The following is a 27,123-nucleotide window of genomic DNA, read 5'->3' as shown; positions in this document are numbered from 1 at the left end:
ACAAATCACACACAAACTAACGGACTATGTGGGGAAAAACTTACATCCAGTGGCGACCAGGTTTTTCCCCACATAGTCCGTTAGTTTGTGTGTGATTTGTATACCGAGGTATCTGAATTGTTCCCTTTCAATACGGTAGGGGCACACATCTCCCAGAAATGGCGACCAGGTTCAAGGATGATGTTCGCCACTGGATGTCCCTACCACTCACATTACTGGGACGTGCGGCACTCTTAAAAATTATGGCCTTTCCCCGTTTTCTCTACGTGCTACAAAATGCACCACTATCAATAGCACCCTGTGAGTTCCATAAGATAGATCAAACACTTAGGAAGTTGTTATGGAAAGGGGGGCACCCACAAATGGCACTTACTACCCTGCAAAGATCAATATGGGAGGGCGGAATTGGGCTCCCCCGGCTACAGACCTATTATTGGGCCAGTCAAATGGCAATAGTGAATGACAAACTGTATGGGGATTCCACTCTACCGCATAACATAATACTAGACACCGACGCACAAGAAAGACCCATCATGAGCCTCGTCTACCGGAAAAAAGAGCGACCCGCTGACCCATCCATGTTGTCGCATATAACCCTAGTCTGGGCAGATACACATAAATACCTAGGTTGGGATAGAAAACTAACTCTAGCACAACCACTCTGGAACAACAGACATCTCCCGGAGGTGAACAAACTCCCTAAATGGCAAGCATGGGCCCAACTAGGTATTACGAAAATTGGCGATGTGATGAAAGAAAATGTAATAATAGCATTTGCGGATCTAGCTGCCACCTTTGCACTCCCCCCCAACGAACAATACCACTATATCCAGCTCAAACATGCGTTGCAGGCCCATCTCCCTGAATTGAGTGACATACCTGATTATTCTCCACTAGAACGTAATGTATTCCCAGAACTGCTTAAACAGAAAGTCACATTGACTATGCACAGTGCTATTAACTCCTTTGCTACGAAAGAGCTGTGGAGCCTGAAAGCCAAGTGGGAGAGGGAGGTAGGTGATATACTCCCAGAGGAATGGGTGACTGCTCTGATATACCCCAGAGAATCAACTATCTCCTCCAGGCTTAGATTAATTCAACTGAAGATACTATATTATTACCCAAGGGTGGCACTGTTTAAGTGGGGAAAGGCTATGAATCCATACTGTTTTCGATGTAAGAGGGAGGAAGGCTCCTATTATCATATCCTGTGGGACTGTGCCATCATTCAACAATACTGGCAACAGTGCTGTGAAGAACTGTCAAGAGTAATGGGCAAGAGGATACTTGCAAATCCAAAGCAATTATTGCTGGGGGATAGAAGGAGACACTGATCTAACGAGGTATGAGAGGTATGAGAGAGCGCTCTTATCTACCACCACTGCGATACTTAAAAGGAACATAGCGCAACTTTGGGGCTCCGAGAGGCCACCGAGCCTTGAACAATGGATCACGGATGTGGATATCTGCATCGCGATGGAACAGAGAGTCTATACTGCCAGGGGGTGCCAAGAAAAAGCGCAAAAGATATGGCAAAGTTGGGAAGAGGCACACTAAAAGTAACTTATAATATTGTACCATTACGCTATCCAGAGACTTGCAGATGGACTGGTGGGTGTAATGCGAAAGGAACAAAATGTTGTGGCATGTTTTGCAGCTCGTTGGTAAGGGACCACAGCGGGGAGTTGTTGGTGGGCGGGTATGGGAAGTTTTGTTTACCCCACTGTGTGGGGCTGTATGTGTTGTGTTTCCAATAAACCAAGAAAATGTGGTATTAAAAAAAAAAAACATTAATTACATTGTATCACTGTTAATTTTAAGCCTCCTTTCCTCACAGACACCCGGAGAGATTGCACATTGCTTTGTTAAGCCCATTCTGGTTTTGGACATTATAACAGCATTGTGTGAATATAGTAACATTCCTATTTTCCCAGCCAACAATATAAGGTACATCTGTGTCTGCATTTGACATTCTTAAAGCTAAATCATTAATATATATTAAGAAAAGTAATGGGGCATGGGCGCATTGCAGAAGCCCAATTTGCACGGCAGAATGTCTGATTTCTCCCTGGCCATATCTAACTGCAGCCAAATTAGTGCTATAGAGACTCTGGATGGGTGTTAGAATGTCCATCGATACATTTAGGGTATTCATAGTTTCCAATAATTTGTTCCGGTCTACAGATTCAAAGGTGGTTTTTTAAAATCAGGTTTTTAAAATCAATGAAGAGTTGCTACAAAGGTTCTTTCCTCAAGCCTACACATTTGCTTAAAATTGCAACACACAGAACACATGGCATATAGTGCCTACATAAACCTGCTTGGCGTTCTGATATAAAACTTTCCAACATAGATAAAAAAGCTTTCCCATATCCTTTTGAAAGTCCATCAATCAAACGTATGTGTTGGTAGTTCCCTGGGTCTTGCCCCACAGTACCAGCCGCGGGGGAACGACTGATGGCTCTCAGCCAAAGCAAGATAAGGGATGTGGTCCCTCCAGCAGCTGTCCCTCAACGGGCCCTTCCCTGCCTCCACTCTGGGAGATGACTATCACTGTCAGGAATCAAGGATGCAGGGGTTACAGGGAACAACAGCTGCTGCGGCCAGCCAGGTCACTGGATCTTCAAACAGAAATTTATGATCCCGCCATCACATACACCTTGAAACGAGCTGCTTCCCTCTGTGGATCCTTCTCCACCGATTTGTTTGATTCAAATAAAGGACCAAGTTAAACCACTCATGCTAATATTAGACTGTGCGCTTTCCAAGGCACTACACACCAGTAGTCTGAGCAGCTCCACTCATTATCAGCTCATGAGCCTTAAACTTGAAACAGCTCCAACCTCTCCTTTCCGATTCTGCCTGCGCAATTATAGCACGGGCCACAATCGGGTCTAGACGTGATTACTCTATTAGTCGTTATGCTGATTCTACCAGATATATTATCCATTGTCTGCAGATTCTTCCAAACATGGCCGCTCGCATTGCCACTAATAGCAATAGGCGAGACTACATGACTCCTGTATTACAGAAGCAATATTAGCTCCTCATTCATGCTAGGACTGAATTCAAGCTTCTCACCTTAATTCACAAGTCCCTAAATGGCACAGCCCATTCAACATGACATCGCCGTTTACCTGGTTTCATCCTAGCCGATCCCTCAGATTCGTGTCACACTACCTCCTGCCAATCCCAAGATTTCGCAGTTCAAGAACATTTGGCAATTCTCGGTGGCCATTGGCAGTCAGCTCTGATACAGTCTCCCCCTTGATATCGGGAAAACACCCAACCTTCTGCATTTCAGAGAAACATTGAAAGCCTTGTTTAGTTACTGCTGATAGGACTATCAGGATCAGCTCTTTGTTTGCCCCCTACTTCTTGTTTGGCCGCTGACTCAAGTGCTGAGAAACCAATTAATGCTAGTAGCACCTACCACCATGGAAACTGAAATTGAGAAATGCACCCTACGGCCGACACGTGGGCTGCAAACAGCTGATTAGAGCAGGAGGGATAATTATATGCCGCAGATCATATAGAGCTTCCCAAATGCACTCATATTGGGAGGTGGCTCACCATTAATCCCCCCAAAATGACTTCTTAAAGCACCAATGTAGGACTCGGAATCTTTCATTAGTAAAGGTATGTGTGCTTTTTGTGTTTGATGAGTTTTTTTTGTCAAATGTAATAGTGTTTTTAATGCTAGCCTAATCTTACGGTGCATGCCTTAAGAGTTTTTTAAGGTTAACATAGTATTATGATGTGTGATTTTAACTCAGTAATTTGCATTGCATAATTATTTATTTTATGCATTTGTATGTGTTTGATTATCCTTTTCTTTTACAAAAGGCTTATGGGGCCAAAAGTTTGACTAAATATATTTTTCTATCTGGAATGTAGACCTGCAACTTAAATTACTTCTTTCTTTGTTTTTTAAAAGGATTATCCCCATAGGAATTTCTTACAAAATGTAGAGTTTGGGGTTTCAGTTATGCGGAACGTTTTTTTAAAATTTAGGGTAGTCTGTAGTTCTTCATTGTATGATGTGTAGTATTTTTCTACAGTAATAGGGGCGTTCCATGGGCCTGTGTCCTATGGGAATTAGGGCATCCCAATGCTTGGAATTAAAGAAGCAAGCTCCCATGTGAGTAGGCCCTGTTTATGTGCCACAAGGGAGGCAGCACACACACACTTTGCGCCCGCAGAGGCGTAGACAGGGTAGGGACTGAGCGAAAAAAGGCCTATTTAAAATCTGTAAATACCCACTCAGCAGCGCTTTGTGGGTGGTGGGCCCAACTACATTAGCTTCAGGACCCACTTGATGGACAATCCTGGCTACGCCTCTGCCACAGGGCAGATTGTGCCCATGTAGACCAAGGACACCATCCATGGCTGCGGTGCACTTACAGTCTGGGGGCCGGGAACATCTCTGAATGTGCGCTCAGGGTTGACTCTCGTGTCTGCTCTCAGTGTTGCTCAGGGGAGCGCGCCCGCGGTTGCGTAGTAAGGTCACGGTCTGAGTATGGGTTAGCTGACCTGCGCACTGCCTGCCCTCCTTCTGCTTTTGCCGGACCGAGTGCAGCCTGGGTAATACGGTCCAAGGTGTTGAAGCATTTTAGCCATGTGACAGTCTGATGTGAAGAACTAACCTTGATATATTTTTCATATTTTCCTTAGGTAAAATGGATGATGTACTGGATTATATTTGCACTTTTCACTACAGTGGAAACATTCACAGACCTGTTCTTATGCTGGTGAGTATTGATACCAGAGTTCTAAAATGTCAACTGATAGAAAGACATTTTTTTTGGAAAGATGCATGGTCCTAAGAAGGACCAGATTGGCGTGCCCGCAGCCAGGCTAGCGCCGCAGTAGTCTTGAGGCATGCTGCTGTTATGGCACCGATTTGCAGAGAGTGCCAGGTTAATTTTAGAACCCTCTCTCCACTCTGGCATGGGAACAGATCTCTCAGGATGGCACGTGGCATTGGGAGAGCTTGACTACCCGACATTAAAGCAGATACCTCTAAAAAGCAGCCTGTATTTTACAATGTTTTTACGCAAAACAGGAAGATCAGTATTTCAGGAATAAATACGGTGTGAAGGCCCAAGAAATACATCTAAAAGCGCTTCCATGCCGCTGTGACTCATTAGTGTCAGGGGCTATGTGTTCTCACTGTTTACCGTGGCACTTCTATTCCTGTCAGCAAACCGAATCACGTGACTCTAATAATTCCTTCCTATAAGTTCGCACAGATGTCCTTTTCTGGGCTTCCATTACAATATCTTTCTGGCCCACCAGTGCACGTTGGTACTTACTCATTCCGGGCTTATTTTGTTTGTCCCCTGCTGGGGATTCGATCCAGGGCTCTGCCGCCAGTGTCACATAGCACTGTGCTATTTCAAAGACTCCGGATTTTTTGTGTTTCATTTAATAGACTGCTTCACACATAAATTGATTCATTCAATAGACTGCTTGACACACATAGCCTGCAACAGGATTTCTGTGTCAAGCAGTCTACTGAATGATATGATCTGATATGATGTGATATTTTATTTATAGCCCGCCTATATACAATTGTTTCAAGGCGTAACAAGGCATGGGAGAGGATCAAGGGGGGACAAGACAACGATCTTACTAGGCCTAGTGACATTGAGATTACGCAAGTGCAGGGGAGAGGAAAGGGGAGAAGTGCCGGGGAAGGGAAGGGGAGGAGGAGCAAGTGCAGGACGTAGGATCGAGACATCAAAAACAAGAAGTGCGGCCAGCCGGTGGAACTGGATGTAAGGGTTGAGTGCAGACAGCAAGTGTTAGATAGTGCAGGTAGGGGGACTGTAGTGTTGCAGATTTCAAGGACCCTGAGCAACTGTTGTTTTTTCCCCGTGTTCCCACCCTCCTTGAGCGCTTTGAAACACTTGCCTGTGTATAGGCGCTATATAAATAAACAATAACATACCAACAATACCAGATACAGCCCCAAGTGCAGGGTTGCCAGGCGGCAGTGCATGTGTGCAACTGGGAGGACACGGACCTGGGCCCGAGGTTCAGAAGGTAACCAGGTATCCAGTGCAGTATCAGACAGAGAATCAGCAGGGGAGAGGAAGAGAGAAGGCAGAAGCAAAGAGGAAAGTCTTGAGGTTCTTCCGGATGGTTCTGCTCATTTTTCAGAGAGGTAGGGAGGCTGTTCCAGAGGGAGGCTCCAGCCGAAGAAAGAGATCTGCCCTCAGTCACTAAACATATGACACAAAACATATTGAGCACCAGTGAAATAGCACAGACTGATGCAACACTGGCTTGTTACCGGCATGGATTGGGTTCAAAACCCCAGCAGGGCCAATAAAAAAAAAAGCAACCTGACAGCCCCTTCTGGGGACACTTAAGGCCTTGCCCATCCTTTAGGCCACACCTCCTAGTCACAGCCCCCCCCTCGATTTCTCATCCCACTTAAAGCACTGTCCTTGTCTCCAGCACCCACATGGCTACTACTGATGCTCCGCTTACCACAATGGTTATCCCCTGCTCCCAGCATGTTCTCCCTAGGGACACCACACACCTCACCTTGGTGTAAGTCAGGTCATTTATAAAAGCAGGGACTGAAATCTCCAGATTCTTTTAGTCTACGATTCCCATTGCTCTGGCTTGGGTTGAGATTTTGGCTTGGGAGTTTTAGTCCAAAGCAGGAGAGTCAAAGGTTGCAGACCCCTGGTTTAAAGTATCCAGCTTGTCACCCTAAGCACACCCTTTGGCACATGAGCATGTGCGTCTTCCCAGGTGAAAAGTATTCTAAATCTCAGCAAAATCCCATTAACATGGGTGGACGCCAACACACAATAAGTGAACCACATACTTGCAAGAAAGTTGAAATAGCAGTTAATCGAGTGCCATCTGAATTCCCAGAATGCACCATTGGAGAGGAAGGATCTCGTGATACCATAAAACAGGTGCAACCATTTGAGGTCATGGTTGTCCCTCTCAGCATCTTTAGCTGACAGGTCTGCTCAATAGACTGCTGCTTTGGCTGGCAATGGTATGAGTAGGTCCCTCCAATATGCCATGGACTCTCAGACTGGGAATGTTTCGACCATCACCCTTCCTCCCAGAAATGTCTAAACTTCCATCAGCGCTCCATAGCACATTTTGTCCAATTGAAGGCCTTGTCAGGTTATTAGCGTGATATCGTAAACGCAAGCCTGGTTGGAACGTCATTGAGGTCCTCCAGTCTTCATGCCTAGTTTGGCGAGTGGACCATGGGGTCTTTGCTGACCAGGGTATGAAAGCGAACCCCATTTAACAGGGGCGCCCCTTAAATACAGGGGACCCATAATCACGCTTAAACCAGAGTAAATGCACCCCTCTAGGGAATTAAAACCATGAGTCTATCTTGCAAGAGATAACCTGACCAATCTTTCCTGCAATGCTCTTAGCTTATTGTCAATGTCTACCTGTGAGCCCTCTGGGTACACAAATGCTACAGATATATTAGAGCTTGTACATCACCATAATATCTTTTACGTCATCATAATACCATTCACATCACCATAATACCATTCACATCACCATAATACCATTCACACATGTTCCCATTTTGTTATCACCTGCAAGAGTATACTCACCTAAGTGTTGTTGACTTGAGTTTCCCTCTGTTACAAAGTCCCCATGCCTGTCATTCTGTAGCCACGCCCTGCTCCATTGAGCAGAAAGAATTTCTTTTAAAATGACTTCTACTAAAGTCGCTCAAGATACATGGGTTTTTTGAGTTAGGAGTCTGGTCACTACAGTTGGGTGTGGCTGACCTGCCTGGGGCTTCGCAAAGTACAGGGGAAGAAACTAAGTAACACGTCACAGTCACCACTGAAAGCGAACCCCATTTTGCAGGGGTGTCCCTTTAATACAGGGGACCCATATTCACGCTTAAACTAGAGTAAATGCACCCCTGTAGGGAATTAAAGCCATGGGTCTATCTTGCAAGAGATAACAGAACTTTAATCTTTACAGATCATGAGGATGGGGGAAAAATGGCAGAGGACTCTGCCATTTACAACCAGCATTCTGTCCTCCGTGGCTGGCTCCCAAGTCATGAAGACTGGTGCTGGGCATGGGGCTTAAATACTCTTGACTTGGTCACTGGATACCAGCAGAGCTCCTTCAAAACTGATGTCCTTGCCATACATGGGATGCTGCAGAGTCTCCAGTGTCGCATGGCTAGGTTCTGTTTGGGACAAGCCACATAACATTATGCTGCATATAAGGGAAAACTTTGTCACTTTTGTTTAGCATAATTTACTATGTTATAAACATTAATACATAAACACATCTTCCCGCCATTATCTCAACACTTAACTCCATGAAATTATATATTATCTGGTCCAGTGGTTCTCAAAAGAAAAACTTGTTTTCATAGTACTCTGACGTCCTGAATCTTTTTTAGTCTCCATTGGCTTGTGATAGACAGGAACAGCTGCTGAGTTACCTCGTGCTCTCTACCAGCCTGCTGTAGTCTACGTTAAGCACAGCCTAAAATCACTGTGTGCTTTGAGAAAAGCTAGCTAAAATTGAACAGTGTTACAAATATATCCATCTACATAGTTGTTTGCCCTTATATTTCAAACCTAACTATCTTTATTTAGTGACTGGCCAGGCTTCTGTGTGATTATTTTTGCATGAAAAAAGCTTTCTCAGTGCTTAGAAGTTTTGCCTCATTGTAAAGCGCTTGAGGAGTGCAGGAAGGCACTAGCCAAAGGTGCTAGCTCCTCCCCAACAAGTACCCGATGTTGACCTTCATTTATAGACCTCCTTTCCTAGCAGTCTTTCAGGCATCCTGTAACAGGACCTGACATCTGTGATATCTTGCAGGAGCGCAGTGGCTGTGGTGTAGAAGAAGTAATACAAGGCATCAATCAGTACGAATGACCACTCCCCACCCCTCCTATGTCAAGTGTCCCTTTCATGGTCGCCGCTTGTTCCATCAATTTTCCCATTGGAATATCTGAGTTTGCAGTCCATTTCTGCAAAGCTTAGCAAGACATGGCACTATCTTTTGCTGTGCTCTATCACAATTTCTTTGAAGGTGAAGTAATCAGATCATTTTTGGTTTCAATAGTCAATTGCGTTATATTTCGCCAACCACTTGCCCTGGTAGCCCATTAGCTTAGGCGATGGTGTGTCTATGTTAAGGCTGTTACACTGTTTTGAATAATTTCTCTGCATGGATCTTGTGGAGGCCGAGAGAGAGCGGGAAAACTGAGGCACATACAGATCTGGTTGTTAGGGACTAGTACTAAAACCCCTAGTCACGCTGCCGATGTCCAGAAGCCTACTACTGACCTCTAGCCTGTTTCCTGGCTTGCCGAGTGGTGACACAGGCTGCCAAATTCACAGGACACAAGTGAGAAGGAGGGGTACAGATAGACAGAAATGATAAAGTAGCTGGGTGTTCTGATTGGATGCACGGGAGTCGGGAAGCCTCACCTTAAGAATTAGAGGCTGTGTGTGCGCAAAGTGATCGCGTGAGCACAGTCTCCCCAATTCCCTTTATTTACACACATTGCCCCACTCACCACTTGTCAGAGCCTCTCCTCTGTGGAAGGCACCGTCCTGAATCTGTGCTTGCCCCCCTTCAGCGGGGCCGCTAACTCGATGGGATCAGTGCTGTCCACACACACAGAGTGGGAAAGGGAGGCATGTTGTTGTCAATGTCTATATGATGCAGAGAAGGAAGACTGGGTGTTGATAACCAGTGGACCCATATGCAGCCAGGATAGAATCACAATGGGCCTCATTACGAGAACAGCGGTAGCCATGGAGCTGCTCCATGGCTGCCACCGTACCGGGCTCCATTACTGGGTTTCTGCAATGGGGAATTACCGGGTTACTCCGAGATAGGAGGACCCGGTAATTCCTCCATGCAGGAACCCTTCCCCATTCCCATTTGAGCCTCCATAGGGCTCAATGTGAATGGGGAGGGAGGTAATAACGGGCAGATTACATCTTGCCCGTTATTTGCTCCCTCTTCCCCTCGCGGAACCTGGAAAGGACGCCTGGTTTTACCAGGCGTGCAATCCGGGTCCCGCGATGGGAAGCTTGTAATCGGCGCTACCCAAATGAAGGGAGCCGGTGCTGTACCGACCCCCTTCATTCCGGGAGCACCAGGGTCGTAATGAGGCCCAATATCTGGATAGAAACCATCTATCTTCCCCCCCCATGTAATACACGAAAACATTGGGTGAGTGTTGGCAATAAAAAGGCTGTGGAATTTTATTGCACAAATGATGGTAATAAACAAACATAATCACAATTACAGTATCCATAATATGCTGTACTTTTGGGCACCAGGTCCTGAAGGTTGCACCCTCTGGCCCATGCTGCCTTCCTTGTCCCACAACAGTGTGGTCACCGTACAGTGACCTGTCTTCTTTCACTTTCTTCTCTCCCTTTTTCTAGGGTGGGAGGGTTCTGGGAAAAAGAAGAGAGAGACTCTGCGTACGCAAAGTACTCTTGTGCTTGGGTCCCTGTGCAGAGACCCAAGCTGGTTTCTGTTTTTCTGCTGAAAAAAGCAACTCCTTATATGTGACTCAGGGGCTGGCCCTGGGTCTTTGCCGTGCCTGTGTGGGGGGCTGGGTTGCCAGCCCCCCATCCTGTTGGCACCAAAGTCATCACACCACGAGGTGCTTTCTCTGGAAGCCCCTGCCTGTTTCCTTGCCTCTCCTGACACTGGTGCTTAGCACCTGCTTGTGAAGAAACGACAAGGTGTTGGTTTCTCCTTGCCCTTCCTTCTTCCTGCTTGTTCTGGCGTCATTGTGACTGCCCCCAGGGGGGACGTGAAAGAGTGACCGGGGAGAGGGGGAGTAGCCCTGTGCGACGTCCTTGTGCTCAGTCTGCCCCCGCCCTCTCCCCAACCTGTCAGCCATGGGGCACAGGTTATCTGCCCCCGCCTGGTACCATTGCGGCACTGGCTATAAGTACTGGTGGAGTTCACTCCACGTGTGCCTATTGCCATGAATTGGTAGTGAGGGTGTGTGAGCGAGAGAGAGATAGAAGCATAAGTAGATATTGCGGGATTCTAGCGGCGTACATGGCATTAGCATAATTGACCTAAAAACATTTGGTCTAATTTTGTTGCCCTTTTTTTCGTTGAAATTTACTTAAATATATATATGGGGGTGGGTAAGGGTATAGATTAGGTTGAGGTGAAGTGGGCAGGGGTGCGGGGGTCTCCCACCAGATTTAAGACCGAATAAAAGTCAAATAAATTCGATCAAATGTGATTAGGTCAAATGTTTTAGGTCAAATAGACCCAAACAGCGTCCATCACAGTGTTGCGCAATGATGATAGAGGAAAGTACTTGCCCATGTCAATAATGTCGCGCCACTCAATTTGAGTACTTTGTAGTGCTAGATCTTTGCCCAAAAGTGCACCAGCATAACACAGACCATCTTGCCTGCGTTATTGTCAAAATAAAATCTGATTATAAGTGGCATGTGAGGAAATATTGCCATTCAGATTATGTAAACATACAAATCAACTGCCCTTGATGAGAACATTATGCTGGAATGGACTTCTCGACTTGTTTGCTGATTTAAAAAAGCAGCAACCTTCTGGTTATCAGTTATTTCATAGTCTGCTTCCATTCTTGCAAATCAATTCTTCGTGCCATTATAGACAGAAATCGTAATACTTATTCATCCAGAAATCATTAGTGAAATGATGATTGCCTTTCGTTTGCTGAACCCATTTCTCTTCTTCACACATGTCTCCATACACATAGGAAATACACTCATTAAATATTTATAGTTATTTGTATGTAAAATAAAGAATCAATTTATTTGGATATGGATCTCGAATCCAGTTTTGTTCTTGGCAGGATGACAGATCGTTACATCATAAGGATTTGAACTATCAAGGTCTCCTTATTACCTAGATTCACCCTGACCCACCGATCAGCATCCCTTTCCGCCTGGGTGAAGGTGGTGGCTGTGATGAAGTGAAGCCCTGTCAGCCTTTACACCATCACACATCCACGAAGTTAAAATGTGATGTTTCTGTACCTAGTCACTGCATATCCTTACACCTCCAACCCAGCCAAACGTGGGATGATGCACTGGATTGCATAAATTAAGACTGAAGCATCACTACGCCTTTTGGGAATGTAGCCAGATATGGGATAATACGAGGTTCGCTCCTTTTATTTTTTACTGCTAACAGTTACTCTACTTTTTAGAGTCTTTCCAGAACTTGTTTTTTGTGCATTTAAATCGGAGCCCGCAGTAAAATAATGCAATGACTTTTCCAAGTGCTGTTGTTTAGTTTTGGTGTAGATGTGGACGGTGCTGCACGAAAACTGAGTTTTTGGGAAGTATGCTGCACAAGTGGAGAAGCTCACATTTATCACATAATCATATAGATTGTGTTTCTTAAGAGCTCTGGAGGACTTTAATGGCCCAAACCTATAGCATATTGATTGGATCTCTGTATCCTTTTGATATTTATTTATTTATTTCACATTTGTCTAGCGCTCCCAGCCCGGGGGCAACTGTGCGCTGAGTGGCGCAGTGTCAAAGTATAGATGCAGAACCGTCGGTGTTATGTACAATTCCATAAATATCTTTTGACACCCATTATAGTTTTTTGCTGGATCAGATTCGTTACGTTAACCCTTCACATAAGCCCAACTACTCCTGCCCCGCTTTGCAGTCATTATCAGCATCTCCAACTGAGCTCCCAAAGCCGGTAAAGAGGAAAGGGGTACACATCTGATAATCGATTGTGCTACATTACAAGGTCAGTGCTTCCACCCCCACCTCTCCGTTAGTTTAGTGTTTGGAAAAACATTGGGTCCGCTGTAACATGGTTTTTCTTTACACGTGGAACTGGTATATGGCCACATAAAATACTAAACCAGGGAACACCATGATCTCAAAATCGAAATGGTTATCTCGCCTACACTTTTTATAGAATGTTTAGGATTTACCCCGGAAGAACTACCTAAAGCCCTCATAGCAGTTGCATCCAACATGGAATTGGGTTGGAATCCACAAGGAAGCACTACACTCACAGGCACTGCATTCTCTCCAATCTAAATTCTTTAAAAGGTTCCCTTTATGGAAATTAGCATACGCCACCTTAAGAAAAAGAGTGGGAGCTATATGTTCTCTTCTAGCTGTCCTACATCTATGTTGTGCAGAGTCTGCAGTAGCACCCGCAGGTGGTTCATTTTTCTGCTCTGGTTATAAAGTTGCAGCCATATAATAATGTCAAGGAATTGTTGTTTTTCTCAATACCAAAACCATGTATATACATATGTGCAGCCACATTACCGCTTCCCCCTCCAATCCTTCCTCCATTCCCAAACCCGTTGCCCTTCACATCCTTTTGCACATTCATTCATTAGTGTACAATTCAGTTAACCAGGTGTGGTGACTTCTTTTATTTGTATTATTAATATTATTATCATTAGGGTACTTATTGAGCGCAGGCCTAGAATCAGGAAGCAACAGGGCACTTTACAATCATAGATGGAAGAATAAGGTTAGGGAGTACAGAAACATTGGAGTGGGGAATCTAACAGGGGTGGGAAGGTGGGTAATAGTCAGCAATGGATCTACAAGTAACCAGGGGAAGAAACAGTGGAGATGAGATCACCGAGTCTCAGGTATGGTCGGGAGTGGACGTTGTATGTAGGGAGGAACCATTCCTTGAAGTGTCACGGTTTATTACGCAGTCACACTCAACTCAGGGAGTTCCTTTCCCACAATGAATGCGGCGCACAGCAAATCACTATGATTTTGATTCAGGTTCTATTTGGTAAGGCCTCCAACCCGTCTTGCACCCAACCTCAACAAATACCCGGTATCACAATGGACTTAGAACAAGGCCGGTGTGTAATAAGTGTATATTTATTAATTTATTTAAAGCAAATTTGATAAATAGACTAACATCAGCCACCAATGCTGTGGCAACACAAGAACAAAAACGACTTCCGTAAAGGCACTGCCAATAAAGAAAAAGAACAATTCAGGACAGACAGTGATTGCTGATTTGGTTATAATACTTTTCTCTCAGCAAACCCCACCCTCCAAACATCAATTAGGCTTGGTCCCTCGTAATTGAAGGCCAGTGGCAGAGAGTGGCAACACAATGGGAAAAGCGATTTTGGATTCTGATCACAGATGCAATGTGAGGGAAAGAAAAGCAATGGGAACATTATTTTTGCCACACCTAAAAAGAACATGCAGGACTTTGTGGTTTTGCTCAGAGCACAATGGGAACAAAGGAGCAATTTTGTTTTCTTTGTACCACACATGCAAAGGAAATACCAGGCTCACACTTCTGATTTAAAATTAAGGGGATCAATGGGGAATTTTGTTTTGCACCCTGCACACTCACGTGGAAACAGGGTTTTGGGATTAATTCTTTTGGCAAATCTTTATATCTATACCGGCTCAAAACACACTGGGAAGAGCTTTTGGTTTCGAATGCCAATAAAACACATCCCCTGATTTTTATAGGGGAATTAATTGATTAACTTTAATAAAATATGCTAAGGATCTACACTGACAAACAGGATATTTTGCTAGGGGGAAATAACTAAAACAATGTTTGGAAATGCAGGGCCTACACAATCTATGGCTTTGGGGATAGTTTTACTTACAGGAGAGGCCTTGTAGTGGATATCAGGGAACAGCAGGGAACCTATGGGACAGCAAGGGAGTCAGTCAAGGACAATCTCCTCTGAATCCTCCAAGGGGTCCCAGTCAGCTTCTATGTCTCCTGGTTCCTGTCTCCAATGCAAGATATGGGGCCTCTCTGCTTGGATGTTTCTCACAAGAGTTCAGCAGCAGGTTGCCTGCCAGAATAAGTGAAAAAGCCCAGTTCTAATGCAAACTGGTTTACTTATAGGGCAAATGACATCACCCACTTGTCTTGATTCCGGCGAAAGGGCTTGGTTGGTTTTCTCTACCCACCTCCCACCTGCATGCTAATAAGGAGATGAGGGGTGTGAGTTAGAACAGCTGTAGGAGGAGAAAGACCCATCATTCCAATTTGACAGGTGGCTTCGGCATGTTCAACATTTTACAAATCTATCAACATGGCACGTACCCTAATTTTTCAAATCTTTACATGTATGAATATATTTTTACGAACTATATTTTAAGGCACACCCCTCCTATGGAGAGAAATGGTTTTTCTTCATTTACTGAGGAGCTGTATCAGTGAAAAATATGCCTCCTAATAGTTCTCATTTTTATTATTTCCTTTGGTGTGTGGCTACAGAGCCATGAGATAGGACATGATTACAATTTGAGTCGGCTACAACACTGAATTTCGGAACTACAAATGCATTAATAAGTAAGGAACACTGTGATCACAATTCCGCAGTGGAACCTAACAAGGCACAGGAATTGTGAGCTGGAGAAGTGGAGCAGAGTCCCGTCAGCAAAGGAACAAGATGGCGGCTGCACGGGAACAAAGGACTGAGCAGACAGGCTTAGACAGTGAAAGCAGAGTGGCCGTTACACAGATGAGGCTGGATTAGGCCCCTACGGACTGGAAGTCAGAAGCGGAAAGGGGCAAAAAGCAGGAAGGCAGATCTGCACTACGCTGACAAGCACAGGAACCTCTGCTGTGACTGGAAAGTGAACTGGAGGCTAGAAACAAGGAAGAGGAGCATACGCTGAAGGTCCATGTCTTGTGTGAAACTGTGCTGCAATTAAGGCTCTGAGTGACCTTGGGGCATATAAAAAGGTCTTTTTGGCACTTAGCCCATATTAAACTTAACTTAGGCTCCCCACAGGATGACTACATTTCAAGATGGTTATAATGCCATTTGATGTATTATCATGAAACTTTGCTAATTAAATATATGGCCAACCAGAACGGTTTCATGAAGTTCTGTATAAGGGAGGCTGAAGTTATAGGACGGGTCACAAAACAAACGTGTTTTCATTGCTAGTTCCCTTAGGCTAGCTTTTTCCCTCATCCATAGCTATAACTGCTGGTCAGATTTGCACCAAGCAGCAAATGCAATTGTTTAATTTTACAGCAGAATTTGTGCCAAAAGTTGGGTAAAATGTCATGCTGTTTACAATTATTTATGTAGCTTAACATATGGAAAGATTGCCCAGAATATATGCCAGCACTGATACTGTAAAGCACATGTTTTTGTTATCCCTGTGCCCAGAGTATATGTCATCATTGCCATTATAAAGCACTTCCATGACGCTGATGCCACCAATATGTCATCTTTGCACTTTAACACATATTGCATGGCACTGGTGCCCCCGCTAAGTCATTGTTGCCACCTCAAATCATGTATATTAAGGTGGTGCCACCAATACATCTCTTCATTGCTGCCTTAAATCATGTTCATGGTGCTGGTGCTCCCAATGAATGTCCATACTTGCCACTTTAAAATGTGCTCATCATGACGCAGGTGCCCCAAATGTAAGCCACTATTACCACTTTAAACTACATTCATGATCTGTTGGCACCATTGCTACTCTAAAACACTTTAATGATGCCTGTGTCTACACTGTGTGTCATCACTGCACCTGTTAAAGGCTTTCATGATGTTGGTGCCCCAATAGAGGTAATCACTACCACATGATGCTTTTGTCCACACTCTATATCATCAATGCTATTTTGAAAAGACTCTTGTGCCACCAATATGTTGTCAATGACATTCTAAAATACTTTCATATTAATAATTATCATGTTAATAGCATTCGTTGGACCCCAAACATTAGCAGGTATATGCTGTTGGGGCCTCTGCATGCAACTTTAAACTCGCACAAGGCAGAGGGGAAAAGGAAAGCGTAAAGCGGGTTGAACTCGATTCTACTCTTTCATTTTGCTCTCTGTCTCATGAACAAGTAAACTGTCCCGCATTTTGCGCATTGCAGTGTTTTCCGATTGATTCCTACTGAATCTACCTAGTTATTAGCAGCTGTAAAATTGATGCGGATTTCATAGGAATCCATTTGTTTTATGCCTACATGAAAATCTCATTCAGGTTTAAAGTGAAACACACTGATGTGACGGGGATGGTCAACACGGCAGAGATCCTATCTCTGCGCTGTGCTCCTCCTCTGCCTTATCATTCATTGGAACTAGGGCCAAGCAGGAAATTGAGGTTTAAAAGCATTATACCTCACTTTTATGATTCCATTTCCCACTCGACCCAATGTGAAATGAAGGTAAGTTTTCAATGCCACTGTAAAAGGACTTCATGACCTTTGTGCCCACAGTATATGCCATCACTGTCTCTTTAAACTGCATACAATTACTTGCTACCCATAATATGTCAACACTGTTACCTTAAATCATGCTAATGAAGCTGGTGCCACCAATATATGTCATCGTTGCCACTTTAAAAGGGTTCATGATGCTGCTACCCCAACATAGGTCATCATTGACACTATAAAAACACTTTCATGATGATCGTGTCCACACTATATATGATCAATGCCACTTCACAGTGTTTTCATGATGCGGAGCACGCACACTTTCAAGATGCTGGTGTCTGCACTATATAAAAGCAACACAAAAGAATGGTGTCCAAGGCGAATGAATTAAGCCAAATCTTGGAACGAACATGTCATAATTCTTCTAGTTCACTGGAGTGGACATGTGACCCACGTACTGAATAGAAATATACATCTTCATATCTTGCATGAAAAGACAGTGTATATACAACTTCAATGTGCAAAAATACATTAGAACAAATACAACAAATACCAGACAATATAAGACAAATTCAAAGGAAAAAGAAGTGTCTCAAAATCACTAATATATATTTATAATCTACTGATAAGAAATCACAATAATGAATACATGAAACAAAGTGCAATATGAAGATGATCTGATAGACTATTCTTGGCTAAACATGGTCTAAAATAAGACCATTCATAGCTAGATGCGGTCAACTAGCAGAGGTCACTTTTCATTATAGAATGAGGTCAAACATATATAATCACAGGACCTTCCATCAAGCTAGTTTCGACATGATGTCAGTGTATACATTATGCCATCAGTCTTCCTCGGGATATTGAATGCCAATAAACATATTTTTAAGCTGTATCTGCATGTGGAGTCCATCTGGTATCTTCGGATAGACCAATTTATAATTGGCTCTCCACCAAGTCAATTAGCAATCTAATTCTGCTATAAATGCTTTATTCAATTCCCCAAGTCACCAATCACCTGCATGTTGACAACTTCCACGAGGACATCTCTGGCTGCTCTATATGCCATGAATGCCACTGTAAAAGACCTTCATTACTCTGGTGTACACAGTATATGGACACCATATACTTCATTACCACTATAAAGCGTGTTCCTTATGCTGGTGCCCCAATATATCATCATTTCCACATTAACTTAAACTACTGATGCTGTTGCCCATAAATGAATAAATTGGCCTTGCTGCATGCCCTGGCCTTACACTTCTGTGTGCATCCATTTAAACACATGCACAAAGATATGTCACCGTTTATTAGGTGGTCACACTCAATTCAGGGAGTTCCTTTCCCACAAGCAACGTGGCGCACAATAACATGCTTTTTATTTCAAGTTCACTTTGGTGAGGCCTCCAACCCGTCTCGCACACAACCTCAACAAATGCCTTGTGTCACCACTGGACTAGGAACCAAGCCGGTGTATAGTAAGAATATTTATTTATTTTACATTTGACAAAGAAAACAAACAGTCAATATCAGCCACCAATGATATGGCAACACCCAATATCCCAACAGTAACTATGTTACTAAAACAGCACAGGTGCAATTTTAAAACATACAGTCACACCTTACGACACATTTTATTTCAATTTAACCAATAGAAAACCTTCACAATACAATGGAAACATGTTTTCCAACACACATTCAAAGGACAGGCAAAGCTTTGGGATTCTTGTTTTGGGAGGCAAGGGCATCAATGGGAAAATAGGTTTTTATGCTTTCATTTGAAAGGTACAGTTGAGAAAAGGAACTCAAATGGAAATCTTTTTTCAACACACAACACACATGAGAATGAGAAGCAATGCCTGGAAATTCTGGTCAGAGAAATTGAGAACAAAGGGGAAATTTCATTTTGGTAACACCCACACACACAGATGAGATGCAATGCTTTGAAATTCTGATTTAAAATGAATTGGACATTTTGTTTTGCACCCTCCACACTGACTTGAAAGGCAGTGTTTTTTGGATTACTTCTTTTGGGATTCAGGTCCCACCCCCATTCTGTATAGAAGGCAAGGGTTTCAGAAAACTGTCACCCAAGTCTTTATGGGCTATACAGGCTCTAACACACTAGGCATGAACGTTGTTAGTTGTGAACTCTAACAACACTCATCCCGTGATTTTTCTATATGGGAATTAATTGATTTACTTTAATCCAATGTGCTAAGGGTCTACACAGTGTCTCCCACTTTCCCCACATTTTAATGGAAAGGATTAAGGCAGGCAGTTCCCAACACAATTCAATTTCAACACAGAGGGTGGTTTTCTATGGGGAAATAATTGGAATGAGATTTAATAATTTGTGCGAAGGGCCTACCAAGATCCACCCCCCCTTTTACCCACTACTGGAAAGGGATAAAGGAAGGTGGCTCCCCACACAATTGATGGCTTTGGGATATCTACTTACATGGGAGCTTTCTGCTCTTTACTCAGGAAGCCGGTCAGATTTTTAAGACCCTCTTTTGGTAGGCATCTCACACCAGGCCTCTCCCACAGCAAGGTCCTAGGCTTCTCTCAGATAGGGCTCCCAGGATTCCAGGCAAGGTTTACCCTGATGGCCTTGGTAGCTGTCCTTGCCTCTCTGCTAGTTGTTCCTCACAAGAGTCCAGCGGCGGGCTATGTCCCAGAATAAAGTCAAAAAGCCAAAAAGCCCTGTTCTGATGCAAACCTGCCCTTTTATAGCACGGATGACACTCCAACCTTGTCATAATTCCTACGCTCAGAATTGGCTAACTCGCTCCCTCTACCTCCCCCCACCACATCCCCTGCCTGCTGATAGGGCCAGGAATTGAGAGGAGTGTATGATGTAGGCTGAGGGAGGAGAAAAGATACATCATTTTAAATTGGCAGATATTTTTACATTTTGTGTTTTGAAAAATCTCATAAGGTGACAACCCCCTTAATCTTAGATATTTTTTAATTATATATTTAATGGCGAGCCAGACAATACTAATTTTATTTCGGCACGCCCTCCCTGGGCGGAGCTAGCATTTTTCACGGTTTGCTGCTGCGCCGAAATAGCTAAAAATTGTACCATTTCCAATTTAAACCTCAATTTCATGATCTATCCATTTGCCAACTTTCCTATTTCTTAGGTCTATAAATATGTCAGAATCATAATTTTTCCCATAACTGAGTTGGTGTATATCCCACAAGTTTTGTTTTACAGGGTCCTAACCGGCTTATCATCCCCTTTAATTTGAACCTGGGGTGGGCTGAATAGGACACACAATGCTTCTTTTATTTAGGAAAAACTGTATTCAATGTTTAATCAATGGCAGAGCATGACATGGCCCCTAGTTTCACATTCAGATCAGCCACAAGCAGTTTCCATTCCCCTTAAACAATGCCTTCTGGTTTATCTGAACAATTACAATTACAACCTTTTCCCTCCTTGGCTGCAAAGCCTTGCTTGGTGCTTAATGCACTGTTTATGGGAAGGCCTGACCTTAATGTCACTTCTGCAGGACATGCTACCAGCAACTCTCATAACTATCAATCTACTTCTTTGTCAATAATAGCATTTAACCTTACAACCAGACATTCTTCTACTGGGTCCTTAGCCAAAGATCTTGAGTTCAGATTTTCAAAGGGTCTTTGCTCAGAGCTAATGCACTTTTCATGTGGATATTTAACCTTGAGGTCACTTCTGTTAGTCAGGTTATCAGACATTCACCATAAATTCGATTTCTTTCTCTGTTTATTTAAGCATTTACTTGAAACTAGTCCTGGATCCCTGGTATTCATCATACTAAAGGTCTCTGAGGTCAGGGTCCAAATACCCTATTCAGTTCACAGTTCAGTGGGGGATTTCAGCTCAGAGAGAACAACAAGTTGCAGTTTACCATTCTGAAAGGCTAACATATTAAAATTTAACCACTGTGTACCTACAACATTCAATGCTGCACCATGGCCTGTTATTCATAAATACAATCTTTTCTTAATACAATATTAGAACAGATGTCAATGAACCAATCTCCTGCACAAAAAATAGGCCATAGTTAGCACGGGAAATCAGTGTTCCTTTTATGAAAGTGAAATAGGCCTTCCTCTTACAAATGTCATTTTAATAGGTTGAAATCAAGTCTCTTATTACTGGATAAAAGCAGTCCGCCATTAGACTTTATCGCTAAATTGAAAAGGCATTATTCCTCCTTTTTAGCTTCCAAATGCGCAACTATTTCTTTCCATCCCATTTTTACGGCTGCACTTTTTAAATCTGTCCATGTGTAATGTATTTCTTTGATATTACAGTTGAAATGACATGAGCATCCCTTTGGTATTGTCCACGCATAGGCCATCATTTACCATGGGAAACCGATGTCCCCTTTAATACTTCAAGGAGGCCTTTGCCTTTAAATGTCAGTTCATTTGTGGAAAGTAAGTGTCTTTCTCCACCTGCACACTTGTCCATGTTAGTAGCATTTAACTAGGCCCATTTCTTTGCATGTCACTAGTCCTTAATTCAGAAACAGAAGTGTTTTGGGCTGACCTGCAATTTCCAATGGATAGCACCACTCTTAAATACTGGGCTGGCCCGGCCTGGCCTCTTTATTTCTGACATTCAGGGGCTATAATTGACCCCACAGATTGACACACAGGTGTCTGTGTCCAGATCCTCCCATCCTCATGCTGAGCCTGTGCCAATACACATGAACACTCACATACAACTGGACCCTTAATCCTCATGCTCTGTTATGGTCCTGCAGGCCAGGGAAGAGCTGGGGGCCCATTACACCTTTCGGCACAAGTAAAAGTCTAGTTTGTCTTAGCAATGGCTGCACCCGTTATGAACTCCATAATGTGCCTTTATTACCATTGGATGATGGCTCAATCCTGTGTCGCAGCACCTCAGCATTCTGTGGCAGATGCTCCGTTCTTGCTCCTGTGAGTACCTTCCTGTCTGCACTGTTCTTAACCCCTTGCCCAAGCTTCCTCCTTCTGTATTCTGCTATTGTCCCTAGCCTGGCTTCTTTCCCTGGTTCTTAGTCCAGTCTCCCCCTTCTTCGGTTTCTGCTACTGAATTTCCCCCCATGACATACTCTTTGTGTTCATGCCTTGTCCTTGCCACAGTGGAACTGTTGCTGATGTTCTACTCCCAGCTACCAGCAGAGTTTCACTTCTACAAGCCGACTATTCCATCAGAGGTTTTCTTCCCCAGAGGGTTTCCCCATTGGGTCAGTCATCCGCAAGACGGCCATCTGACTCCCTGTTGCACTTCAAGGGATGCCTGGTCTATAGAGATAGACCCTATCTCTTCACACCCAGATGTTCCCAAAACCATCGGTAAGATCTGCATCGGGTCGTAACAGGTTCACACACTCACAGACTCCTGAAATTGTAACCCTCAGCATCACACACATGCATATACACAGTCCTTTGACATGGTGGAAAGATCTGACCTTTGGAAAAAACTAAAAAAATTGAACTGTCCGGAAGCGATTCTCGATAATGTAAAAGATCTACATGCAGATACTTCAATCAGAGTAAGGCTAAACCAAGCAGGCCTATTGTCTGAGTCTATCCCTATGAACACTTGGTTAAAGCAAGGTTGTCTATTGGCGACCGATTTATATAAACTCTTTACCTCAGACATGGGGGACGTCTTTCTTGATTTAGGAATCTTTCCAGCAAAAATAGCAAGTGTGACAATCGGCAGATTAATTTACGTGGACGATATAGTCCTAATTGATGAGACCCCAATAGGCCTCCAACACCAACTAAACACCCTGCAGAAATATATGGTTACTAATACAATTATCATTAATTCAGAAAAATCCAGAATTTTAAGATTTGGTAATTCAAAGAGGGGAAAACAAACTAAGAAAGACAGCAGTAGTTTGTTTGTGCCTACACCTCTTTGCGCCAAATTTCTGATCTGAATGAATCAAAGTACGTAGTCAAGTTTCTTCAAGCATATTTTCTTAATTAATTTGATATATATTCTGCCCATATGGATGACACGTGTTTCGGCGTTTCTTTGACGCCTTTTTCAAATCCGGGCTGAATGCAAACATAACATGTAATAAAACAAAACACAAAATATAACATATGAAATAGCATTTTAGCATATTATGTAACACATTTAGTAGTTAAAAAAGTGACTTAGGCTGTGTAGTATATCCTTTGAGCATTCTCAAATTACATGAACACCTGAAAGTGCAGCACCTCTTAGTTACCTCAAATGGTTAAAAATAAATCCATTACAGTGACTATGTTAGTTTTTAAAATTAAATATGTGCAATCCGAAAAAGAAGTAAGTATGGGATGGCATGGATCTAACAATTTTTGGCTGTCAGAAAAACATGTAAATTTGTTTTCTTACCCTTATTGAATGTAATACGAATCTCCCTTTCTTTATTTCCGGGAATTAGTTTTTAGTTGAAGTATATCACGGTAGTTCCAGGGTTAAATCCCACCTAAAACAAATTTGATTATTCTATTATGCTAACATTAGCCTTTTAACCTTCTATCGGATTGATTCTTTGTGCATGATTCCCTTGCATATAGTTAGACACATTTTAAACTCTGGTAAGCATGACTAGTAACATCTTTCTCATTAAATTTATATAAAAAGTGTTATTCATATTTGCAATCCTCCAATTGCATTACATATCCTTGGTCTCATGCATTCTGTTACTCTAGCGGTCACTAGGAATTGCTTTTTCAGTTACAACGACTAGTAATCGATTTGCTCCCCATTTGTGTTTACCAAAACACCCTGTCGCGTGAGTTTGAAATCCCAACAAAAATATATTTTATTTATGCCACTCGGCATCAAGCATGCTGGTTTCTACATTGAGCATGCTTGTAGCGGTGTTCTTTCCACCCCTTAAAAGCGCTTACCTACAAATTCACCTGCTCATGCCTCAAGCGTCGGGGGTCCCGTTGTGATTCTGACAAATCCTTGTTCATAAAGAGTTACAGATTGCTAGTCCCTCTTTCCTTTGGTTCATTTGCAAAATTCGGCAGCCATACTTCGGGCTGAGTTTTAGTACGTAAGTCCTTTTTTCCTTTTTGGTGTTTAAAATGATCTGTTGCATTTGTGTTTAGTGTAACATTGGTTTGGATTTAAACTTCCGTATTTAACTTGCGCAGCTGATCTGTTACTTATTATTTATGTCCAAATTATACAAAAATTAAAATTAAAAGAGTAACTAGTTTTACACTATGTTTATTAATATTTTTTACGCAATCTCTTTATATTATGTATACCTGAGACAGTTTCCTGTTGGGAATGATGCGTTATGGTAACTTTAGTTTTCTTCATTGACCATTATTTTTTCACTATATTTTGTTAGCATTCTTTTCACAATTTCAGAATGGTGCATTGTGGTACCTATGGTTTGATGTTACTTTCGCCTCTCTCATCTGTTTAACTTTCATCTGAATAGCGGTTTCGCCCATATAGGATCTCCCCATGTGTATATCTGCAGCATATAATTTAGCAGTGCACATTCTTCTCACAATTTCAGAATGGTGCATTGTGTTACCTGTGGTTTGATGTAAATTTCACCTCTCTCATCTGTTTAACTTTCATCTGATTAGCGGTTTCGCCCATATAGGATCTCCCCATGTGTATATCTAAAGCATATGATTTAACATTGCACTATTCAATAATATTTTTCTTTACAACAAGTTATAATCGAACAAAATGGAAACCAGGAAAAAACATTTTTATGATTAATGAAAACATTTGCAATATTCATAACAAGAAACCTGTATATTATCATTTTTTTGGTTTTGTTTCTGCTATTTCTCTGCTACTTCTCCAGCATCACAAAAAATGAATCATTTCATTATCTGAATTTAATCCATGTTCCAATGTTTGAAAATGGCAGATTAATCTGGCTTCTTCTTGCCTTAAGCAAAGTTCTTGATTTCCTCCTCGTTTGCCCATTTTGATTCTTTTCAGTCCAATAAACCTAATGTCTTTTTTATTTTGCATTTGATGTTGGTTTTGCCAATGAACAGATAACGGAAGGTTTTTGTCATGACTTCCTATAGCTGAAATATGTTCTCTAATTCTAGTTCTTAACTCCCGAATGGTGCTCCCAATGTAGAGCAGATTACAGACACATATCACTGCGTAGACCACATGTTTAGATCTACAATTAATGTGTTCCCTGATCTTTGTTTTGACACCTTCTTGGTTCGTAAAAGTAACTGTTTCTTGTACTGCATAGTGGCACATCGAACAGAAGCCACATTTCCTAAAACCTGACTGTGGTTGTTGTAACCATGTTTGTGATCTTGTTTCTTCTTTCTCCTCTTCGGACAACATAGAAGGACTCAACATGTTTTTCAAAGTTCTGGCTTTCCTATAAGTTATTGTTGGATAATCTGGTATGTGTTTCTCGATATGTGGGTCTAGTTTTAATAGATACCAGTTCTTTTTTAGGACTTTTTTAATTTCTTTGTTGTTTGCACAATATGCCGTAATAAAATGAATAGTATCATCTGGTTGTATACTTTTGCTGCTTTGAGATAATGTTGATTGTCTGGTCATGTTTTTGGCCTTCATTTTTGCAGTTTTAATTGATTTTTGTGAGTATCCTCTGGCCTTAAATCTGTCTGATAACAGTTGACATTCACTCTCAAAATCTGATAATTCTGTGCAATTACGTCGTGCTCTAATGTCTCTCCTTTTGGAATGTTATAGATAACCGGTTTATGGTGGCAGCTAGTCGCATACAATGTTGAATTGACTTCCGGCTCTTTTCTGAATGTTTTTGTGTGTAATTGTCCTGTAGATACAAAAATGGTTAGATCCAAAAAGTTAATTTACGTTTTGCTGCTTTGCCCAGTAAATTCTAGGCCAAATTCATTGTTATTTGCTTGGTTTAGTAGAGACTCCAGTTCTTCTGATGTACCGTTCCAAATAATTAGTACATCATCGATGTACCTTAACCATTTGATTATTTTATTCTTGAACTCTAGTAATTGGTATATGTGTAGGTCTTCAAACATTCCCATTACAATGTTGGCAAGGGCTGGGGCATATTTAGCGCCCATTGCAACTCCACGTATTTGTCGAAAAAACTGATTATTGAAAATGAAAACATTGTTCTCTAAAGTTGTCATGAGCATTTCTTTAAGCATGCATACAGAGTTATAAAATGACACAGATCTATTTTTGAAAGTATAGTCCATTGCTTCCAGGGCCAGTTCATATTTAATAGATGTATATAGAGCCTTAACGTCCCATGTTGCTAGTAAGTATGTATCCTGCCACTCAATTTCTTCTACAATTTTGATAGCATCTGTTGTATCTTTCAGATATGCCTGTATTTTGGGTACTTTCAGGTGTTCATGTAATTTGAGAATGCTCAAAGGATATACTACACAGCCTAAGTCACTAAGTCACTTTTTTAACTACTAAATGTGTTACATAATATGCTAAAATGCTATTTCATATGTTATATTTTGTGTTTTGTTTTATTACATGTTACGTTTGCATTCAGCCCGGATTTGAAAAAGGCGTCAAAGAAACGCCAAAACACGTGTCATCCATATGGGCAGAATATATATCAAATAAATTAAGAAAATATGCTTGAAGAAACTTGACTGCGTACTTTGATTCATTCAGATCAGAAATTTGGCGCAAAGAGGTGTAGGCACAAACAAACTACTGCTTACTTTACAAACGGAGCTGGGGGACTCTATGTCTCTGTGTTGACCTACACCCTTGCGACACAAGAATAAAATAAAACAACCATTGCTAACCTTAATAGCACTGACATACGGGTCGCGAGAGTACACCTTATGAGATCCCCACTCAAGAAGTTCCTCACTCAGCTGAAACTAAGAAAGACCAATGGTTTCTAAACAACAAAAAATCATGGTAGTTTCTTCTTTTACATACTTGGGGGTTTGCGTCAACAACGACAA

General features: G+C 42.3%; 1 protein-coding gene across 4 annotated transcripts in view; it reads left to right on the top strand.

Annotated features, from left to right (window-relative positions):
* Positions 1–27,123, top strand: part of REEP1 (receptor accessory protein 1) — a 560,779-nt gene that overhangs the window by 241,887 nt on the left and 291,769 nt on the right. For all 4 annotated transcript variants that reach the window (XM_069632177.1, XM_069632180.1, XM_069632178.1 and 1 more), the window contains exon 3: positions 4,675–4,751. In XM_069632177.1, the coding sequence (XP_069488278.1) occupies positions 4,675–4,751 (77 nt within the window). The remainder of the gene's footprint in view (positions 1–4,674; positions 4,752–27,123) is intronic.

Source organism: Ambystoma mexicanum, chromosome 6q, assembly GCF_040938575.1.
Source record: "Ambystoma mexicanum isolate Mex_15411 chromosome 6q, UKY_AmexF1_1, whole genome shotgun sequence".
Lineage (NCBI taxonomy): Eukaryota > Metazoa > Chordata > Amphibia > Caudata > Ambystomatidae > Ambystoma > Ambystoma mexicanum.
Note: the sequence above shows the minus strand (reverse complement) of the source record. Positions and strands in the feature narration are given on the sequence as shown.